The sequence below is a fragment of the Anas platyrhynchos genome, chromosome 1, assembly GCF_047663525.1.
Source record: "Anas platyrhynchos isolate ZD024472 breed Pekin duck chromosome 1, IASCAAS_PekinDuck_T2T, whole genome shotgun sequence".
NCBI classification, from domain to species: domain Eukaryota; kingdom Metazoa; phylum Chordata; class Aves; order Anseriformes; family Anatidae; genus Anas; species Anas platyrhynchos.
The window spans coordinates 95,785,262-95,802,150 of NC_092587.1; the positions used below are offsets into that span (position 1 = coordinate 95,785,262).

At 40.1% G+C, this 16,889-nt stretch overlaps 2 protein-coding genes across 14 annotated transcripts in view; both read left to right on the forward strand.

Moving 5' to 3' along the window:
• Window positions 1-16,889, forward strand: part of EPHA6 (EPH receptor A6) — a 520,880-nt gene that overhangs the window by 146,698 nt on the left and 357,293 nt on the right. The gene's annotated exons all lie outside the window — the stretch shown is intronic.
• LOC139999010 (inositol 1,4,5-trisphosphate receptor-interacting protein-like 1) lies at window positions 1,661-5,177 on the forward strand. Its single transcript, XM_072025170.1, has one exon. The coding sequence runs from the start codon at window positions 2,499-2,501 to the stop codon at window positions 3,546-3,548; it is 1,050 nt and encodes a 349-aa protein (XP_071881271.1). The 5' UTR covers window positions 1,661-2,498; the 3' UTR covers window positions 3,549-5,177.

The following is a 16,889-nucleotide window of genomic DNA, read 5'->3' on the forward strand; positions in this document are numbered from 1 at the left end:
AATTTGTAAGGCATAGCAAACAATGATAGAATCTACTGAGTCGTAATATTTATAGTTAGGAAAAGAATTGTATATAGTAACAAAAAGATTTTCTTTCAAGAGAAATCTGTGAAACTGCTATCTTTGTTCCTGATTTATGGACTTGCCTACTCTTCAGCGATAAATTAGGTAACCTGAAAGAAATGAAGGTGCAGTAGCTATAAAACAACCGATTGATTTTTGACCAAATCACTGCCTTTGGCAACTTTCACAGTTGCCTGCATGCAAATAAACATAGTGTACTTACCAATTACCTGTATTGCTTCTCTTGTATTTCAGTGGCTCTTTATGCCTGTACCTTACCATCTTTAGCTAAATGTTAATAGTATCAGCAAACTAATTTATTGTAAAAATCAGCTTGATCAAGGACAAGAGCACAATGAAACTTTTCTGGTACTTGAGAAATTAGTAGTAGTAATATCAAAAATATTCCTTTGGTGTTTACACTTGGCTTCAAGCATGCTAGTTCTTCTACTTCTCCGTATTATATATTCTCCTAACTCTTCCTGCAGTTACTTATTTCTGTTTCTGAAGAATGCTTTTTGGATTTTTGCTGCCATTTGCTGCCGTTTGTGTCGTATCATTTCAGTTTAAGATGAGTAGAGGAGCAATGTAAAAGACAGACATGTGGAGGAATAAATAAATGGTTATGATACCTGTCACTACTCATAGTAATAATCATAAATCATTAGTGTTGTCCCAGATATCCCCTGGGTCCTGGTGCCTCAGGACTGAGCATATCGGACACACAAAAGACACTGCTCATCAGGCAGTAGGAATTCCTCTGGAACAGTTTCTCTGCAGCCAAACCACAGGTCCCAGCCAGGGTCCTGGGCAGCTGCAGAAGATGTTGTGTGGAGGCTTGCAACTGAGACAGCTGTTAGCAGCTGGGCAGCGATCTCTCAGCCTTTTCGAGAGAGTCCATTCCCTACAGGAGCTTCTGCCTATGCAAATGCCAATAACTTGCTTGTATTAACAAATGCTCTGTCCCTGATGGCCTGTGCAGCACTTTGGGGGGGGGGGGGGGGAAACAGACTATGGACATAAGTAACTGAGTGCACTACTACCATGCGATTGGGAAGCATCTTTCCAAAAAAAAAGAACTGCAGACCAGCTGAAGTTAAAAGTGACCTTTGGTGGTCACCTGGTCTGTGTCCCCATGGCTGCCCAAAGCAGGCTGCCCAAGATGTGGTAATTACAGGTCTGTCAGCCTCACCTCAGTGCCAGGGAAAACTATGGAGAAAACTATTTTAGGAGTTACTGAAAAACACTTGAAGGACAACGTGGTCATCAGTCAGAAACAACACAGGTTCGTGAGGGGAAAGTCCTGTTGAACGAACTTCATTTCCTTTTACGACAAGGTTTCCCATCTAGTTGACCTAGGGAAGCCAGCTGATGTCACGTTTTTGGATTTCAGCAGATCTTTTAATACTGCTTCACACAGTATCCTACTGGACAAAATGTCCAGCCTACAGCTAGATAAATGCATAGCATGATGGGTGAACAACTGGCTGGAGACTCAGGCTCAAAGGGTTATAGCAAATGGGTTTTAATCAGACTGCTGGCCAGCCCCTAGTGGCATTGCCCAGGGCTCCATTTTTGGTCCAGTTCTCTTCAATGTCTTCGTAAATGACTCTGGTGTATGACTTGAAGGTGTTCTGAGTAGGTGACAATGAACTGGGAGACGCCGTTGACTCCCTCAAGGGTAGAGAGGCCTTGCAGAGTGATCTTGACAGACTAGAGTGCCGGGCAGTTATCAGTTGTATCAAGTTTAACAAGAGCGGGTGCTGGATTCTGCCCCTGGGAAGGGGCAATCCTGAATATTCATGCAGACTAGGGGATGAGAGGCTGGAGAGCAGCCACACAGAAAAGGAGCTGGGGGTTCTGGCAAGGCAAATAGGAGTCAGCAGTTTTGGGCACCACAATAGAAGGAGGGTACAAAACAACTAAAGAGTGTCCAAAAGAGGCCAACAAAGATGGTGAAGGGTCTAGAGGGGAAAACTTATGAGGAGCAGCAGAGGTAACTTGGGTTGTTCAGCTTAGAGAAGGCTGAGGAGCGACCTCATCACTGTCTACAGCTTCCTTTTCACCTTCCTTTTTGCTGATGTTGTTTTCACCTTGACAATTTGCTACAAAGACATTAAAGAAATCATATTTATATCAGAATGAGTAAGAGCTGTATGTTTTGCATCACATATAAAGGGAAGAATAAATTTGTCGCTGTTTTAGGGACTTTCTGTGTGACATGGTAAGTCTTCTCATGTCCCAGAGCTGCAAGGACCTTCCCACAAGCTTGCAGGGAGGTGAGGCGAGGGGGATTGGTGTGATGCGACTGTGGTGCCCATGACAGCACAAAGGATGAGTCACAATGGGGCAGCTGTTATAAGGGCCAGCAGCAGCAGCACTACCACACTGTGGCCTTGGCCGTCGGTGAGTGCAGATCGCACCTCCTGCAAGCCATGGCTCGGCTGATCTTCCTCGCCCTGGCTGTGCTGGGCGTTGCCCAGAAGCCATGGCTGGTGAACGATCCACTGGATAGAGATGGCTGTGAGAGAATGCAGCAGTACGCGGAGCAGCTGACTGAGGGCATGGCTCGGCTGGTGCAAGCGGTGGAGGAGACGAACCAGCAGCAGAGCTGGGTGGCCCTGGGAGCTCTGCTCTTCACCGCATTGAAGCAGTGGCAGTTCTGGGCCTTGGTCAAGCTCCTTGTCCTGGTCTTTGGGCTCTGCTGCTGGCTCAGGAAACGGAGCCGTGAACCAGGCAGCAGCAACAGCGAACACGGCAGCTCTACAAGAGAGGAGGAGAACAACGATGATGGCGATGACACAGACGAAGATGGTGACTCTGATGACAGCTGGGATCTGGGCAGAGTTTGGGCAGATAGCACCCAGTGGCCGGCGCCGTGCATGGCTGACAAGTGCCAGATGGTGGAGGAGCTGGTGGAGGAACTTCTTGGTGCCTGCCGAAGACTCTCCGGGAACTGTCTCTTCAACCCACGGCTGCAGCCGGCCATCGGCATAGGCTGCCTCTATGAAGGCTGGAGTGCCCGGGAAGACAACGTCCTGTACCGCCTGCTCGTGCCCCTGAGGCCTCCCCCTGGGCACGCCTTCCACCCGGAGCTGGGCGCCGAGGGGGAGACGCCAGCAAGGAAGCCCGGCCTGCGCGTGGAGCTGGAGTGCGCGTGCGTGAGGGAGTGTCTGGTGGGGGACATGCTGTGCTTCCTCCACCACTCCGAGGATGAGCTGAGGAGAAGACAGGAGCCCAGCCTGCTGCGCACCCTCTGCAGCGGCTCCTACCTGGATGTGGAGAAAACCACCTGCTGGTTCCAGGCCTTGGTGAAAGCAGCCTGGGAGCGTCTGCTGCAGTCGCGCCACTGCCACCTGACGGTGCTGCCCTCCCGCTGCTCCTGCAAGATCAGGCTGGCCAACGCCTCCAAGAGCACCCTCTCCATCGAGTTCACGCTTGGGGTGCAGATGGACAACTCGGACTCCTTCCTGAGCCTGGAGTAAGCCGCGGAAGGCTTTACCAGCAGCACGGCGCCGCTGCACAGCACCAGTTTCTCCAGCAGCGCAACAGAGACACCTGTCAGCAGCGGGCAGTGACCACCCAGACCCTTGGAGAGACTCCGTTCCATCCAGGAGCTTCAGCCTATGCAGAGGCCAATAAATTGGTCCTGCCATCACCCTGCCACAAATGTCACCCACTAAATCATGCCTCTAAGCACCACATTGAACCTTTCCTTGAACATCCCCAGGGATGGTGATGCCACCACCTCCCTGGGGAACCTGTTCCAGTGCCTCCCTGCTCTGAGATGTAATGTCTCCTAATTTCTTAATCCTAATGGATTGTTTCCTTTCCCAAAATACTTGTGACAGAAATCCATGACCTGACTTCCACTGTGAACACTTAGATGTGGCATGTAGCCTGAATAAAGGATAATTTGGGAAAAGTTTTTAATTACACATCTGCGTTACACTGCATTACATTTCCGTGGTCTGGATGGTTGTAGAACATGATGAATCTCAAATTTAAAAGTACAGTTTAATGAGTATGTTAAATTTAATGACAGTCGGTGGTATTGATTTGGTCTTTATCATTTTTGTCAAGTTATCTTGTTTCATGCACACTCAAAGTCCTTAAACAACAACAAAAAAATAATTGTTTATTTCTTGCTACATTTTTTTGTTTGTTTGTTTCTGAATTTTTAGTGTTTCTGAAATGTTTCATCACTGATGCACTCCAGGCTTCACGGAGCATTCATTGTGCACCCAAACTCTGTACTGTAGCGGTTTGGAAATGAGAGGAAACACTATTTTTACATGGTGCAAGAGAGGTTAAATGCATTTCAAGACCATTCTTGCTTCCCTGTAGAGTTATAGCAAGCTCTTTCATATTAGTGGGTATTTATGAGGCTTTATTGTTAGCGTTATTGTTTTTACGGTCACAAACTTTTAAAGCAGTTTGGATCAGGTTTTAAACTAATGTTAATGTTTATAGCTTCATTGTCAGAAAAGCACGGTATTGCAGTGTGGGAGAGGCTAGTCTCTGCTGATTTGCTGTAAGGGTAATGGAGACAGCGTGGCTCCACCAGCCAGTTCAGAGCAGGAATCGAACATAATGGTCTGCTATCTCCTGTGCGTCAACTGATGTCTCTCCATTGACCAAAAAAGGAGATCCTTGAGACAAACCTTATGAGACTTAACTTGGCTTTTGTCTGTGGTGTCTTGGGGGTTATGTAATGTAATTACCAGTGTGCTGAAATATATATATATATAAAAAGTGGAGTGAATGTTTTTTATTCATCAGCTATATCCCTTAGATATTTCACTCTTCTTTCACTCTTGGCATTTAAATATTGTCAAGATGTTACATTTGAAAACATAATACTTCCCTCAGGAAAGCGTTGTGGCAGAACTTGCCGTAGTCAATATTCATAATGCATCTGCCAAGGAGTGTTTATCTCTCTTCTCTCTCAGGTTGCGATGCTTCTCTTCTGAGGGGATGTCTGCTGGTCAGTGTATTTCTCATTCTTCAGAACAAGCATTTGCATATCAAAGGCCTGATATGAGTAAACATACTTTATACTTCCATCTGTCATTCTCTTCCCATTGAGACACAAAATAAGAACAGCGTAGCAAGCAAGGGGTTTATTTTTTGTCCTTTAATTCTATACCATTTTGCTTGGAATTATGAAGGATGTGTAGATACAGTTTTCTCTGGATGTTTGTGTGTATTAAGGTCTTTTGATTGAAGCTGTCCTAGAAATAAAATCAGCACTGTTCAAAGAAGTGGTTCTTAGGATGAAAAACAGAGTACCTTCCCTTCTCATTTCTCATCTCCATATTTTGTAATATTTAAAGAAACAAAGATGATTTCATAATGTCTCAGTCTTTCTTGATTAATAAAACTCAACTGCTATGTACCTTTACCCTCCTACAAATTTAATATTCCTTAATACTTCTTTCAAAATAGACATTAGTCCTTGGTATCTATCTAAATGAAAACAAGTGTTTTCATTTCTTTTTTCAGTAGTTCTCTGTACAATTTTTTCTTTGTAATTTCAAATAATTGTTCTAGGAACTGGTAGTAAGTATGTATTAGAGATTGCAAGCAGAAACTGAACTAGTGCTCATGTTTACTTTGAAAGCTAAACTCATTCATTTACAGAGCAGAAATGAGAACAGGCATCCGTCTCTCTTGTATGCCCACTACAAACAACTCTGGTCCCTTAATAGGACCTCCAGTAAAGCAATGCCTGTGAGCAGTGTATAGAACCTCTGTTATTTACAGCACTGACTGACTTTTGAATAGCTTTAAGTAAGCTAATCAAAAAGACCCTTGCTGCTTATTCATGAACAGAAAGAATCAAATAATGTTTTCCTTATGAATTATACCTACTCTTTCAGACTTAGATTATTTGAAGCTAATGATCAGTTCACTGTTGGAAAACCATGAGAAAGATTAAGACTTTATATGAAGTTTTTAGGCTAGTTTTTCCCAGGTAAGAGCAGGTAAAGGATCTGGGTCTGCAAAGCACACCTCTTCAGTAGTCAGGAGAAAAAAGTTATTCCCAACATCCCAAGCCTCTTTGTGTTTCTTCTTGTTATGCAATTTCAACAGGCAATGTTCTGGTGCTAGCAGGGTCTCACTGGGCTGAGCAGCAGCTACATGAAAATCCCAAGGGAACAACCGTTCCTCTAGTTATTAACAACTTCTGTGACGGTCTCTACAGGCTCAGCAGGGGAAAAAGTACTGGCTGTCTGCCTTCTCCTCTCCCATTTCAGTATGTGTTTCCATGGAAGCAGCTTTTCTCCCCTTGATGATTTCCAGGATGAAAATCCAGATTCAGTGCTGAGTTTCTGCTTTCTTTTCCCTTTTCATTATTTCTGAGGCTTTGCTGTTTGTAAGTTGGCAGGAACTCATCGTGTTGAGACCAAACAGAAGATGAGCCAAGGGTTCTTTTTGTTTTGGTTTGAAACCAAATCTAGATTTACTGCCAAAGAGTGGAATCATCTTTGATAGAGAGGATGAGCTCTCAAACTCCTTGGAGGAGAGCTGTCTTAATTTGTATTTGTAGTATACTGAACCCAGTAGGGTGACAACCTCAGCTGGGGTCCTTGAGCACTTTTTTTAAAGCAATAAACTTCCAAGATATCTGCTCAGCAGCTCAGAACACTGAATGCAGTCAAAGGCCTAACTCTCTGTTGTCCTTAGAAGTCATTCCTTTGACAAAAGGTTAGTGTGAAAGAAAAATAATCAACAAAATGTCATCAATCAACTTATGTTGTCTACTGAAACAACAATAAACCCACCCACACCCATAAAATGAAAAAAAAAAATAATCTAATATCTGAGAAGTAAGCTGGAGTTCTCGTTTTCCCCTTAATCTGAAGAAAAGCTTTTGTAGATTAAATTAAGGTCATAAGAACTGCTGTGCATCTGCATAGCCTCAGACCTTGGACAGGTGTAACTGAACTAAATTTTCTAGTGCCATATGGGAAGGGATGCAATCCAGCAAGCTCTTGGGTTGTATCAGCTTTTTAGTTCTAGGACAAAAATGCCAAAAATAGGTTGTCAATATCACAGAATGCACACAAGGAGCATTATGAATCCTAAGACATTTTACTGCTTTCCTTCATGGTTTGACTTGATGTTTTTCATACCTCATCAATGGCAAGCGTGAAATAGTGGAATGTGTGCAATTTCTGGGACTACTTTTCTCAGTCAGGCTCTGGTTTGTAGAGCTTTCTTCCGATGGGCCTGTGGAGTTCATGGTAGGAGTTTGAAACAAGGAAGCTTGTGAGGGGAAGGCGTAAAAATAAATTCCTGTAGTTCCTAAGAGTGGAAACTTCCTCCATATCTGGAGTTTTCAATACTGGATACCATAACATGCGCTTTGTCTGCTTCATTTTAAAGGTACACGGGTGACCCAATATCAAGATTGTTTCATATAGATTGCTTCATAAATCAGGACGGTATTATAGAGCGGCATCCAGTTCTTACTAGACCTTGATAGAGGATTTGAAGTATAGGGTGATGGTGTCAGCATGATCTCAAGCATGAAACGAAGGTAGGTAGATACACTCCCTCTATGAACCACAACTTGTACATTATAATATTATATTAATATTCAGATACTGTGAATTTCAGTGACCTACACTGAAGGTGAGTACGCACTGGGTGATTTATGACCAACTTTTCATCTGGAAGGAAAGTTTCCTAAGAAGCAGGAGATAAAAGGAGGCCATTTGGGACACTGATACTCTGTGAATATTCACCTTGAGTAAAAAAATAAATACAAACAAGAATAACAATCCAACAAGACCTTATATTTTTATCGTGACAAATGGGTCTGGTAGCGTTTTGACAGAAGGTAGAGACAGGAAGTTTGGACAGCTCTTCAGGGTGGTTGCCATTTTCAGTGATAACTTGCTTATGTATTGCTTCTGTTTTACTTGAGCAGGTTACTTTCTGCCTTGGAAGCCATAAGCAATGGTCTTTGAGAAACAGGAAATATGTCAAATGATAGTTTCAAATTAATGCTGAGAAGAATGAACAAATCCACCTTAATACTCAGCCATCTGCTTTTCCTTTGTGCTGTTAATTATTTTTGTTCCAATGGGACTTGTGATGTAAAAAATACAGTGTTATAAAGATTTTACCTGTGACTTCACCATAAGATGTGTATGTATCATCAGTATTATTGAAATGTTGCTGAAATATATATATTTGAAAAAGTAATTCAACTACATATATATTTTGAAATTTGAACCATATATTATGATGCATATATTCAGTATAGGTCGTACCTATGTTCACTCTAAGTAGTGAATATATAAGTTTATTCTACCTAGGTAGAATGGAAATTAATTTTGTTACCGCTAGGATTTAGAGATTTTAAATGGGAAATACTTTGGAAAATCTAAATAAAAATGTAGGCATACACGTGTCAATTCCACACAATACAAATAATTTGTTGATCTAGTGAAATAAAACATATATTTCAGACTTCTGATATATTTTTCACATAACATTTTAACATTTGGAAGTCCAGATTAGTTTAGAAAGCATCTTTTGCTATCCATTTCTGATAAATTTCAAAAACCCTTATAATAAGGTATTAGAGGGACTGGAAAGTAATAATGCTAAGTAGGACAGAAATATCTGAATTGGGCTTTTATCCTCTCTTCTGCTGCAGGTGGCAGCAAAGCCAAGAAACATTATGCAAACAGACACATTGTCTTGAGTATCAGTGTTCTTCATTTATTCCTACTACTGATGAATAACTGGTCTTAAATACTAGGTCACTAATACTTCTTCCAGTCTCTGACAAAATTTCAGGACTGTAAAAAAAATAACAAGTTCCAATAAAATCTAATAGCATATAAATAGCATGCAATGTGATTGCCACTGTATTAAAAAATAAATAAATGCTGAGCCAGAAGAACAGGTCAAATAGGTCTTCTTTTGTGTAGTTGTTAAATTTTAAGTGAATCTTCTCAAATGCCCTGTTGATCACGGAAAATTCAAAAATGTCTTTTTTTCAATTTCACATATTGTAGCAGTAAGTCTAAAGAGTCTGAGTTGCTCAAACAATAAAAAAGCTCAAACTGATCTTATCCATCATGGTTGAATTTATTTTAACATAAATTGTTAACCCAGAGGTTAACGCGTGAAGATCATACAACAGCTCCAGGAATCTAGGGCTTTACAAGGTCAATGGTGTTGCGGAACCAGGCTTGACAAGAAGGAACCTAAGCTGCTTGAATTTGTTTGGCCAGTTGCAGTGTCAAAAGTGAGGCAGCTTTCTACTAAGATTACATCTATTATGGTATTGATTTAGCCAGCAGCTGAAGGAAAAGAGGATTGAGTATTTCTAATTTAACAGGAGGTTTGTTTGAGAAGAAAGACAAGTAATACAAACTGTTCACTATTTGAGAAATTTACTCCATCATGCTACACAAGTGATGTCAGCCCAAAAGTTGAGAAGCCAGATGATTTTTATCCTCAGGGGAGAAATAGTGATATTCCGTAGAGATGTATTAAAATATAAGAAAATAGAACATCTCTTACCATATGTTGTTAATGTGTTATATACATTAACCAAGTGCTCTAGTGATGGAACGGGGACCTGTTTTTCTAGGTGCTGTGTAAGAGTTGCCTAAAAGTTAATAGACACAAGGTGATAGAGTAAAATAGAGTTTGTCTACATAGAAGCACATGAGGAAATTCAAGGAACCAAGGAGACTGTTGGGCAGTGCAGTGTCTACAGTCTTAGCTGAGAATTCGCTTTTTAAAAATAAAAAAATAAATGGACAGGCTTTTAGCAAATGAGTGTATCAGGGGGCTTCTCATTGGGAATAATGAAATAACTTTTCAGGTATTTGTTGGCACCTGAAGCCAACTGGACGTTGACCTGGTTGTAAGCTGTGGTTAGTAAACCTTGGGTGGGCTAGCACAGCTTTCGTGAAGACAAGGTGTGTATATTTCCTGCTACAGAGGGGGGAAGCAGGGAGGGGCGAGAAAGAAGATAATAGGATAAAGAACATTCAGAAGTGATCTTTGCAATAGTACTGAGAACAGGCATGAAAATGTTGTGAATGAAACAGAGGAAAATGTTTGGCAAGGCAAGAGAGAAAGAGTTACAGTAATTCAACCTTAATAAGTGAACTTGAGTGTGCAGATACCTTGGAAGTAATAGGAAAACACAGCAAACATCCTTCTCAGAGGAGAAAGCAGGAACTGGGTAATAGCTCAGTCATTTAATCTACCACAGAAGTGGATAGGAAGAATAGTTAAGAATTTGTGCTTGATCTAAGATGATCAGAGTTTGTTTACAAAGAAATGTGTGGTGGCCGTAACGACTATTTATCAATAAATTCTTCCCCTAATAGTTCTAGAAATGGTGATTGTTTTACTACTGATTAATAAGATCAAGTAGCAAACAGAAGACTTGAATGTATTGGATATGAGCAGCAGTTTCCATGAAGAAAAGGGACATGCAGCCTTACAGACACTGTGTATAATTAAATGAGTGAATTTAGATTTGTCTGAATGACTCCAAAGTAGGGTGAATTTTCATGCTGTTCTTTGCTGGCTTTATCTTGCTGTTTATTTTATTGCCTATCACTGTTTAATATTATCTCTTATTTAGAGGCATATTGAGGGGCATTTTGACGCACAGAAAATATATTAAAAACATTCCCCATACACAGGTAGATACATGTGTGTGCTTTCCCACATACTGAGCCTATACTTTTTTCCAAAATGACTTTTTGTGATGCATCAAAATTTTTCCACAGATGGACCATTCTTGTTCATCTAGTATTTGAGAATAATTATCATAGCAATTAGACAAAGAGATTGTTCTGTTTCTCATGGGATAGTATGCAATTTAGATGGATCAAGTGGGAACTGTCATGGTTTGGAGTATGAAGCATGGGGCTTGGGTTTGTTTGTTTGTTTTTTTTTATTTTTGTTTATAAATAACTTCCAGAGGTTTGTGAAACTTTTCCCAAAGCATTCTTACTGTTTAATGGTCTCAGGACATATGCTTGTGGTCCTTCATGCTTTCCAAATAACTCCAACATTGTTGGTTTATCTTAAGCCTGTCCATTTTGATAGACGTCTAGTAAAAATCAGAGGTATTTTAAACTTTAACATTTTTGTTGTGTTAGTTATTTTCACTAATTTCAATTTAACTTGATACTTTTCTGTGTATATAAAACTTCCAGTTGCTTTCATACAGATTTAAGTTTAGGCTGAAGGAGAAATCTTTGCAGTTACTCTAACAGAAAATATAGTATTTTTAGAGTAAATTTTTATTATTTGGAATAAAATTCTACATGTGTTTGTGTTTGCCTGGGAGGACTAATTTCTCTCTCAAAAAAAAAAAAAAAGTGAACTTTTCCAGAGGACTAGGTAGAGCAGTTCTACACAAATCTCATTTGGATTGGGAGCACAGTTCTCACAAATGTTATTTTTTAAAAAAGGACCTAACAGTGAGAAAATAACTGTTTCCCATTTAAATTTTACTCTGTAACACTTGACATTTTATGTGGGACAACACGTTCTTTCAGGCGTGAGTTGCACGCTTTTGGGGATCTGATTATGATTTGTAGTCTGCTTCTATCTGCATCTACCAAGAAGATCTTGTTATTGTTTTTATTGGCTGATCTGAAATCTCAGTATGAGAGTTTTTCCTGGAATGCTCTATTCTGTGGTGGTGTTTCCTTTTATGACCTCAGGCATTAATTTTTCATCTTGCAGTGATCTGTGCTGCAGTGAAATGTATTCAATATATTCTTTGGCTGGGTAAAACTGCTGCAATGCTTCTTGGGCGCTCAGTCTGTGTCCCACTGAGATCAAATGAGGTCTTTGCTCTCACATCAGCAATAGTGATACTGTGACCTAAAAGAGCACACGTGGAGTCCTTTCTAACAGAATTTCTGTATGCTGTCCTTCGTTTTGCTCGGAACAATCTGTAATGACAGAAACCTAATCCCTAAAGGGAGGACTGGTGAACCACATAAGAGAATTTGTACAGCATTGCATACCTTACAGTTACAGTCTAGCTGCAACTGATGCAACTGACTGTAGACTCTCCTAGTCAAGAGCATTTACTTCATAAAAAGATACTATAAATGTTTGCAAAAATGCAAAGAAGCACTGTGGTTTTGAAAAGGTAAGTGTGTGAAGACAATACCATAGATAATTCTAAGCTACAAAGAGAAGAGCTGTATGTCTCAGTGTCTTGTACGTTAGCTAGCATCCACTTTCTTGGCACCTTCAGCTTTTAAATCATTACATAGAGATGCTCCTGATGATTTTCGTGGAAATGGAGTAAGCCTGCTTAATACTGAATGCTTTAATTTTGTATGTCACATATCACACAGCATCTTTCCTTGGTTTTATGGCAATACTTGGTAATTTGCAACTTTTGGTCCTCCCAGGCGTGCCTAACTTGGTGCTATTAGTAGTACTACCCAGAGGACTTGGAGCACTAACACTGGCACCGAGCTACTGGCACCAGCTCCTTTTTTTAACTGGCTGTCAAAGATAATCCAGAGTATGATCCAAGAGAAGTATTTTTCAGTATCCCAAAGGAAGGCACAGCTGCTGCTCCACTTTTCTTCAGCACAGACAGAGAAATGCTAACCCAGCCTGCCAGAATTCTCCTTGGGTTTTGCAGCAGCAAAGGCATCTTTGGTCACTTGCCCTCCTCTTGGGTCCATCTGTGCAGTCCATAATATGGCTATGATGTATAAGCTCCCGAGGCACTTTTGTTTTTCTCTTTCCTTTCCTCTTATTTTCCCCCATGGCTCTGTTCCCGGTGGTTCATCTCTTCCATGCAGCCAGCTCAGGGCTGCCAAGCTAAGCAGGCCTTCTTCCCCATCGCTCCCTCGCTCCCCGGGGATGCTGGCTGTGGCTCAGCATCCTGACAGCACCTGGCCAAGCCCCACATGGGGCTGTCTCAGCTGGACACAGACACCAGCTCTGCAGCAGCGCAGGCAAAGGGGGTGTTTCTGTTGGGGATTTGCAGAGCAGTTATTGAGCTTGTGATTTTCATGCTGAATAATCACAAGCTACTGGCAGCATCCAAGTCAGGTAGGTGGTAAAGTATCTCAAACTGCTCTGTGCTTTCTAGTTGGATTGTACTAGCTGACTTCTATGCATAAAAAACAAGAGCATGATTTGTCTTGGATTTGTCATTGAGCTACCTCAACTGGTTTGACTGCAAGGCTGTACTGGCATGAGGATGCATGATACAGAAAGAAGTTCAAAGTTTGTGTAAGCCTCTAACTTGACTTGCCTTCTCAGTCCTTTTTTTCATATTGTCCCTGTGTAAGCACTTAAAATTTAAAACCAAAAACAAAAAGCTGAAGTGGTGAAGTCCCTAAGTTATCTCATGGCTAAATTATTTATAGGACTCTGTGTCCCAGAAAAGCTGTATACTTAGGTCTTGACTGAAGAGGCTCTCAAGATGTGGTACGTCATCAAGCGCCTTTAATGCTCACCAGCTGTAAGTGAGGTGCTCTGGTGAACTGTCCCATGTACCTTGTCCTGTAGTGCTGCAGAAATCAGACAAGCTTTACCAAAGGTTATGTTTATGCACGTAGTGAGAAGTGAAGATGAGAGGACTTAGATGCTAAATGTAGCCAACCCTAAGCACATTGGAGTGTTGCTCTTTTGAAGCATTTTACGAGATCACCTTGTTATAAATGGCTCAGTCTTCAAAATAGGACTATAATCAAAGTTTACAATTTATTAAAGGAATAGAGGTAAGCAAACAGCGCTGGGTGTGCCGGGAGTCTCTGCTCCACCAAGACGCACACCAGTCACATCAAGCAGTTGATTTTAATGCTCTTAGGCTAATACATATTCGATACTACTTCTAGAAAAAACAGGCTTATCATAATTAGTTTCTGGAATCCAAACCCTCCTACTGGAGCATGCGTATCAGTCTCTGGGGGTCTCTCGTGCTGAAGGCTCATAGTCTTCCTCCCAGGTGTTTTTTTTTTTGACCTTCCCCTTTGTCCAACTTCTCTGTATGTCAAAGACTTGTGCAGCATCCCCTGCAAGCTTTGTCTTCTAGTTGTCCTTCAGCTTTCTTTATCTCCTGGTCAGATATCCGAGACTTGCATAGTGTCCCATGCAATAGTCATAATAGTTAGCAGTCGTTCTGAAAACCCCCAGATATCAGAGACTTCAAGGAAAAGTCTATAAATACATTTCCCTTCAAGGTCTCTATTGACACGAATTGCTAAAACATTCCTCGCAACCTAAAAAGGGATTAGGGGACCACCAGGAACAGTGAAGAGAGAGGAGAGGAAGGAGACTCTGGGATGACAAACTTCATCGCCAGAAGGATGATATGACTCATGTTCTCACAGGACTCTTGTGAGAAGAGAGTTTTCCGCATGATAATCTGATTTAGGACTGCCCCCATCAGGGAATAAGTACCAATAGTAGTACTGATAGTATTGGTACTATTGGTAGTACCAATATTTCAAGAGGAGTACAAAGTAACTTGAACCTTAATTTGAGTAACACTTTTGAAAAATAATCATCTACATATGCAATAATTGAGGCATCTAATGGAACATCCTGACTAGTACATAATTTGCCATATATTAAAACAATATAGTGAAATAAGGAGCAAATGGGTGAGGTAGTTACTGGTTTGAATTTCTATGATCAGTAAGGCTGGACAGAACATTCTTGGTGTTGGAACCTTGGGCATACTGTAGGTTTTTCCTTTGATAGTTTTGAAAATTATATTATCACTGATCAATTCTAATTGATTTTAACCTGGTTGCAGTGATCCATCTGCATGCAGTTTTCTGTGCTGAGCTGTCACTGGAGTGAGAAAATTTAATCCTAATTGTGTTTGTTGGATCCAGCAGTGACAATATCATACTTCTTGACTTATTACTAGAAGAATGATGTAATTGTTTACCATGAAGAGCAAGAAAGTGTAATTGAATTAATTGCTGTTGAACATCTTGCAAATGTTTTGTTTCTCACTAGTGTTGCACTTCCCAGCATTGCTATCTCTATTCTATTAGACTAAATGAGAGATGATTAGGGTTAAAATAGAGGAAACTACAACTTCTGCTAACCAGACAGATACTCTGAGGTTTAAAATGTGCCAGGCTCTTTTGATTCTATTTTGCCTCTATTTTATACAGAGTCAAGAAGATGTGTTGAATATTGTTTTTCTGTGATGGCATCACCTCCATCTGCCTCCTAACTCTTAGCTGTTGAGGTATTCACATACATTGTACCAAATTTTTAATTCATTAAATGGTTTCACCTATTAAAAATTTATCAGCTGCCATGAGTTTGATTCCTAAACAGCCAGTGTAATATGAAGAAACACAAAATGCAAGATTTAGCTCTCTGTACTCTGCAGCTCTGACTGAGGTTGACATGCTTTGACTTTTTTTTTAATCATCAAAGGTGGGGGAGGTATTGAGATTCAAGACTGAAGCTCAGTTGGCCTAGTTTCCATTCCCGCTCCAAAATAGCTGAATGGTACAGACCAGATAGATTATTACAAATGATGTGCTGCATTTATCAATGTACTTAAGTTGCTTAGCTTCCTTTTAATGACAGAGCAGCGGTTTTAACCTAAACTTTCTTAGTGTACTGTGGCTGCTGTTTGTGGGTAGTGATACTGCTTGTGAGTAGTAGTATTTCAATACAAATTAACTTTTAGAAAGTGATTAGAAAATGTCCACTAAAAATTACATTAAAGTTAGAAGTATAGACTAGTAATTTAACAGAAATGCAAAAACACTATTATTAAAAAGGTAAAAATAGCTTAGAAAATATTTAGGCTTATGGAAATACCTTAATGTAAAGGACATTAAAACAAATTTATATCTAGTGTAACTTGTATTCATCTCCACGAGGGAGGAACTATTTCAATAACTAGAAAATTTTAATCTTGTATTTAGCATTCCCTCTTTCATATAAATCCTACAGAACAGAATCCATAAAAAAAATAAGGCACTGTTTGTAGGACTATAGAATCATAATGACTCACAAAACTGAACTAAGACAACAGCATGACTGTCATTGTGCTAAGAACATGTGTAATGGAATATATAAGGATATGCTAAAGTTTTCAGTAGAGCTCGTTTACTTATGATTTCATTTATCATTTTTAATACAAACATTCAAAATGTACATGAAAACATCTTAAGAACATCATTATGTCTTTAAATTTGTCTATTTTTCTATATATTTTTGTGTATATGAACATGCACTTACGTTTGTGTACTCGCACGTGTTGCTCCCATCTTCTTGGGAAGGAATACTGAATTCAACCAGAGAGCAATTTAAAAGATTTATATTTCATGTGATAGTCATTAGCTCTGTCCTAGGCTTGAGAAATTTTTATTGTACTGAAACAAAAAATTTTTACATCAGTGGGGTTTTATTGGGTGTATTCTAGAGGAGTTATTCATCTCAAATTTTATGACACATTCAGTTTTTTTTTAATTATTTTTTACTGATTTGCATTTCTTTTGACTGTTAACATTGCTGTTTTTAAAACAAGGGAAGCGTACCTTTGATGATGTTGCTTACCGTTTACTTTATCTTTGAGACTTTGATCATCTAAAAGACTTGATTTAATTGTAATACATAGTACTCACAAGGTAAATCCCATTACCTTTCTGTAGCATTAGGGGAATATTACTGTACTCCACAGGATAGAAGGCCACGGGTGTTCTGGGACTGTGATAAAATATCAAAGCAAATATTTTTCATCTTTCTTCACTTTTGGATATGTACTGGATACAGTAGTCCCTACTGCTTCATGTTTCAAATCTGTTTTGTTA

Excerpts from the sequence above, each read along its gene's own strand:
- LOC139999010 (XM_072025170.1), top strand. The coding sequence starts at position 2,499 with ATGGCTCGGCTGATCTTCCTCGCCCTGGCTGTGCTGGGCGTTGCCCAG.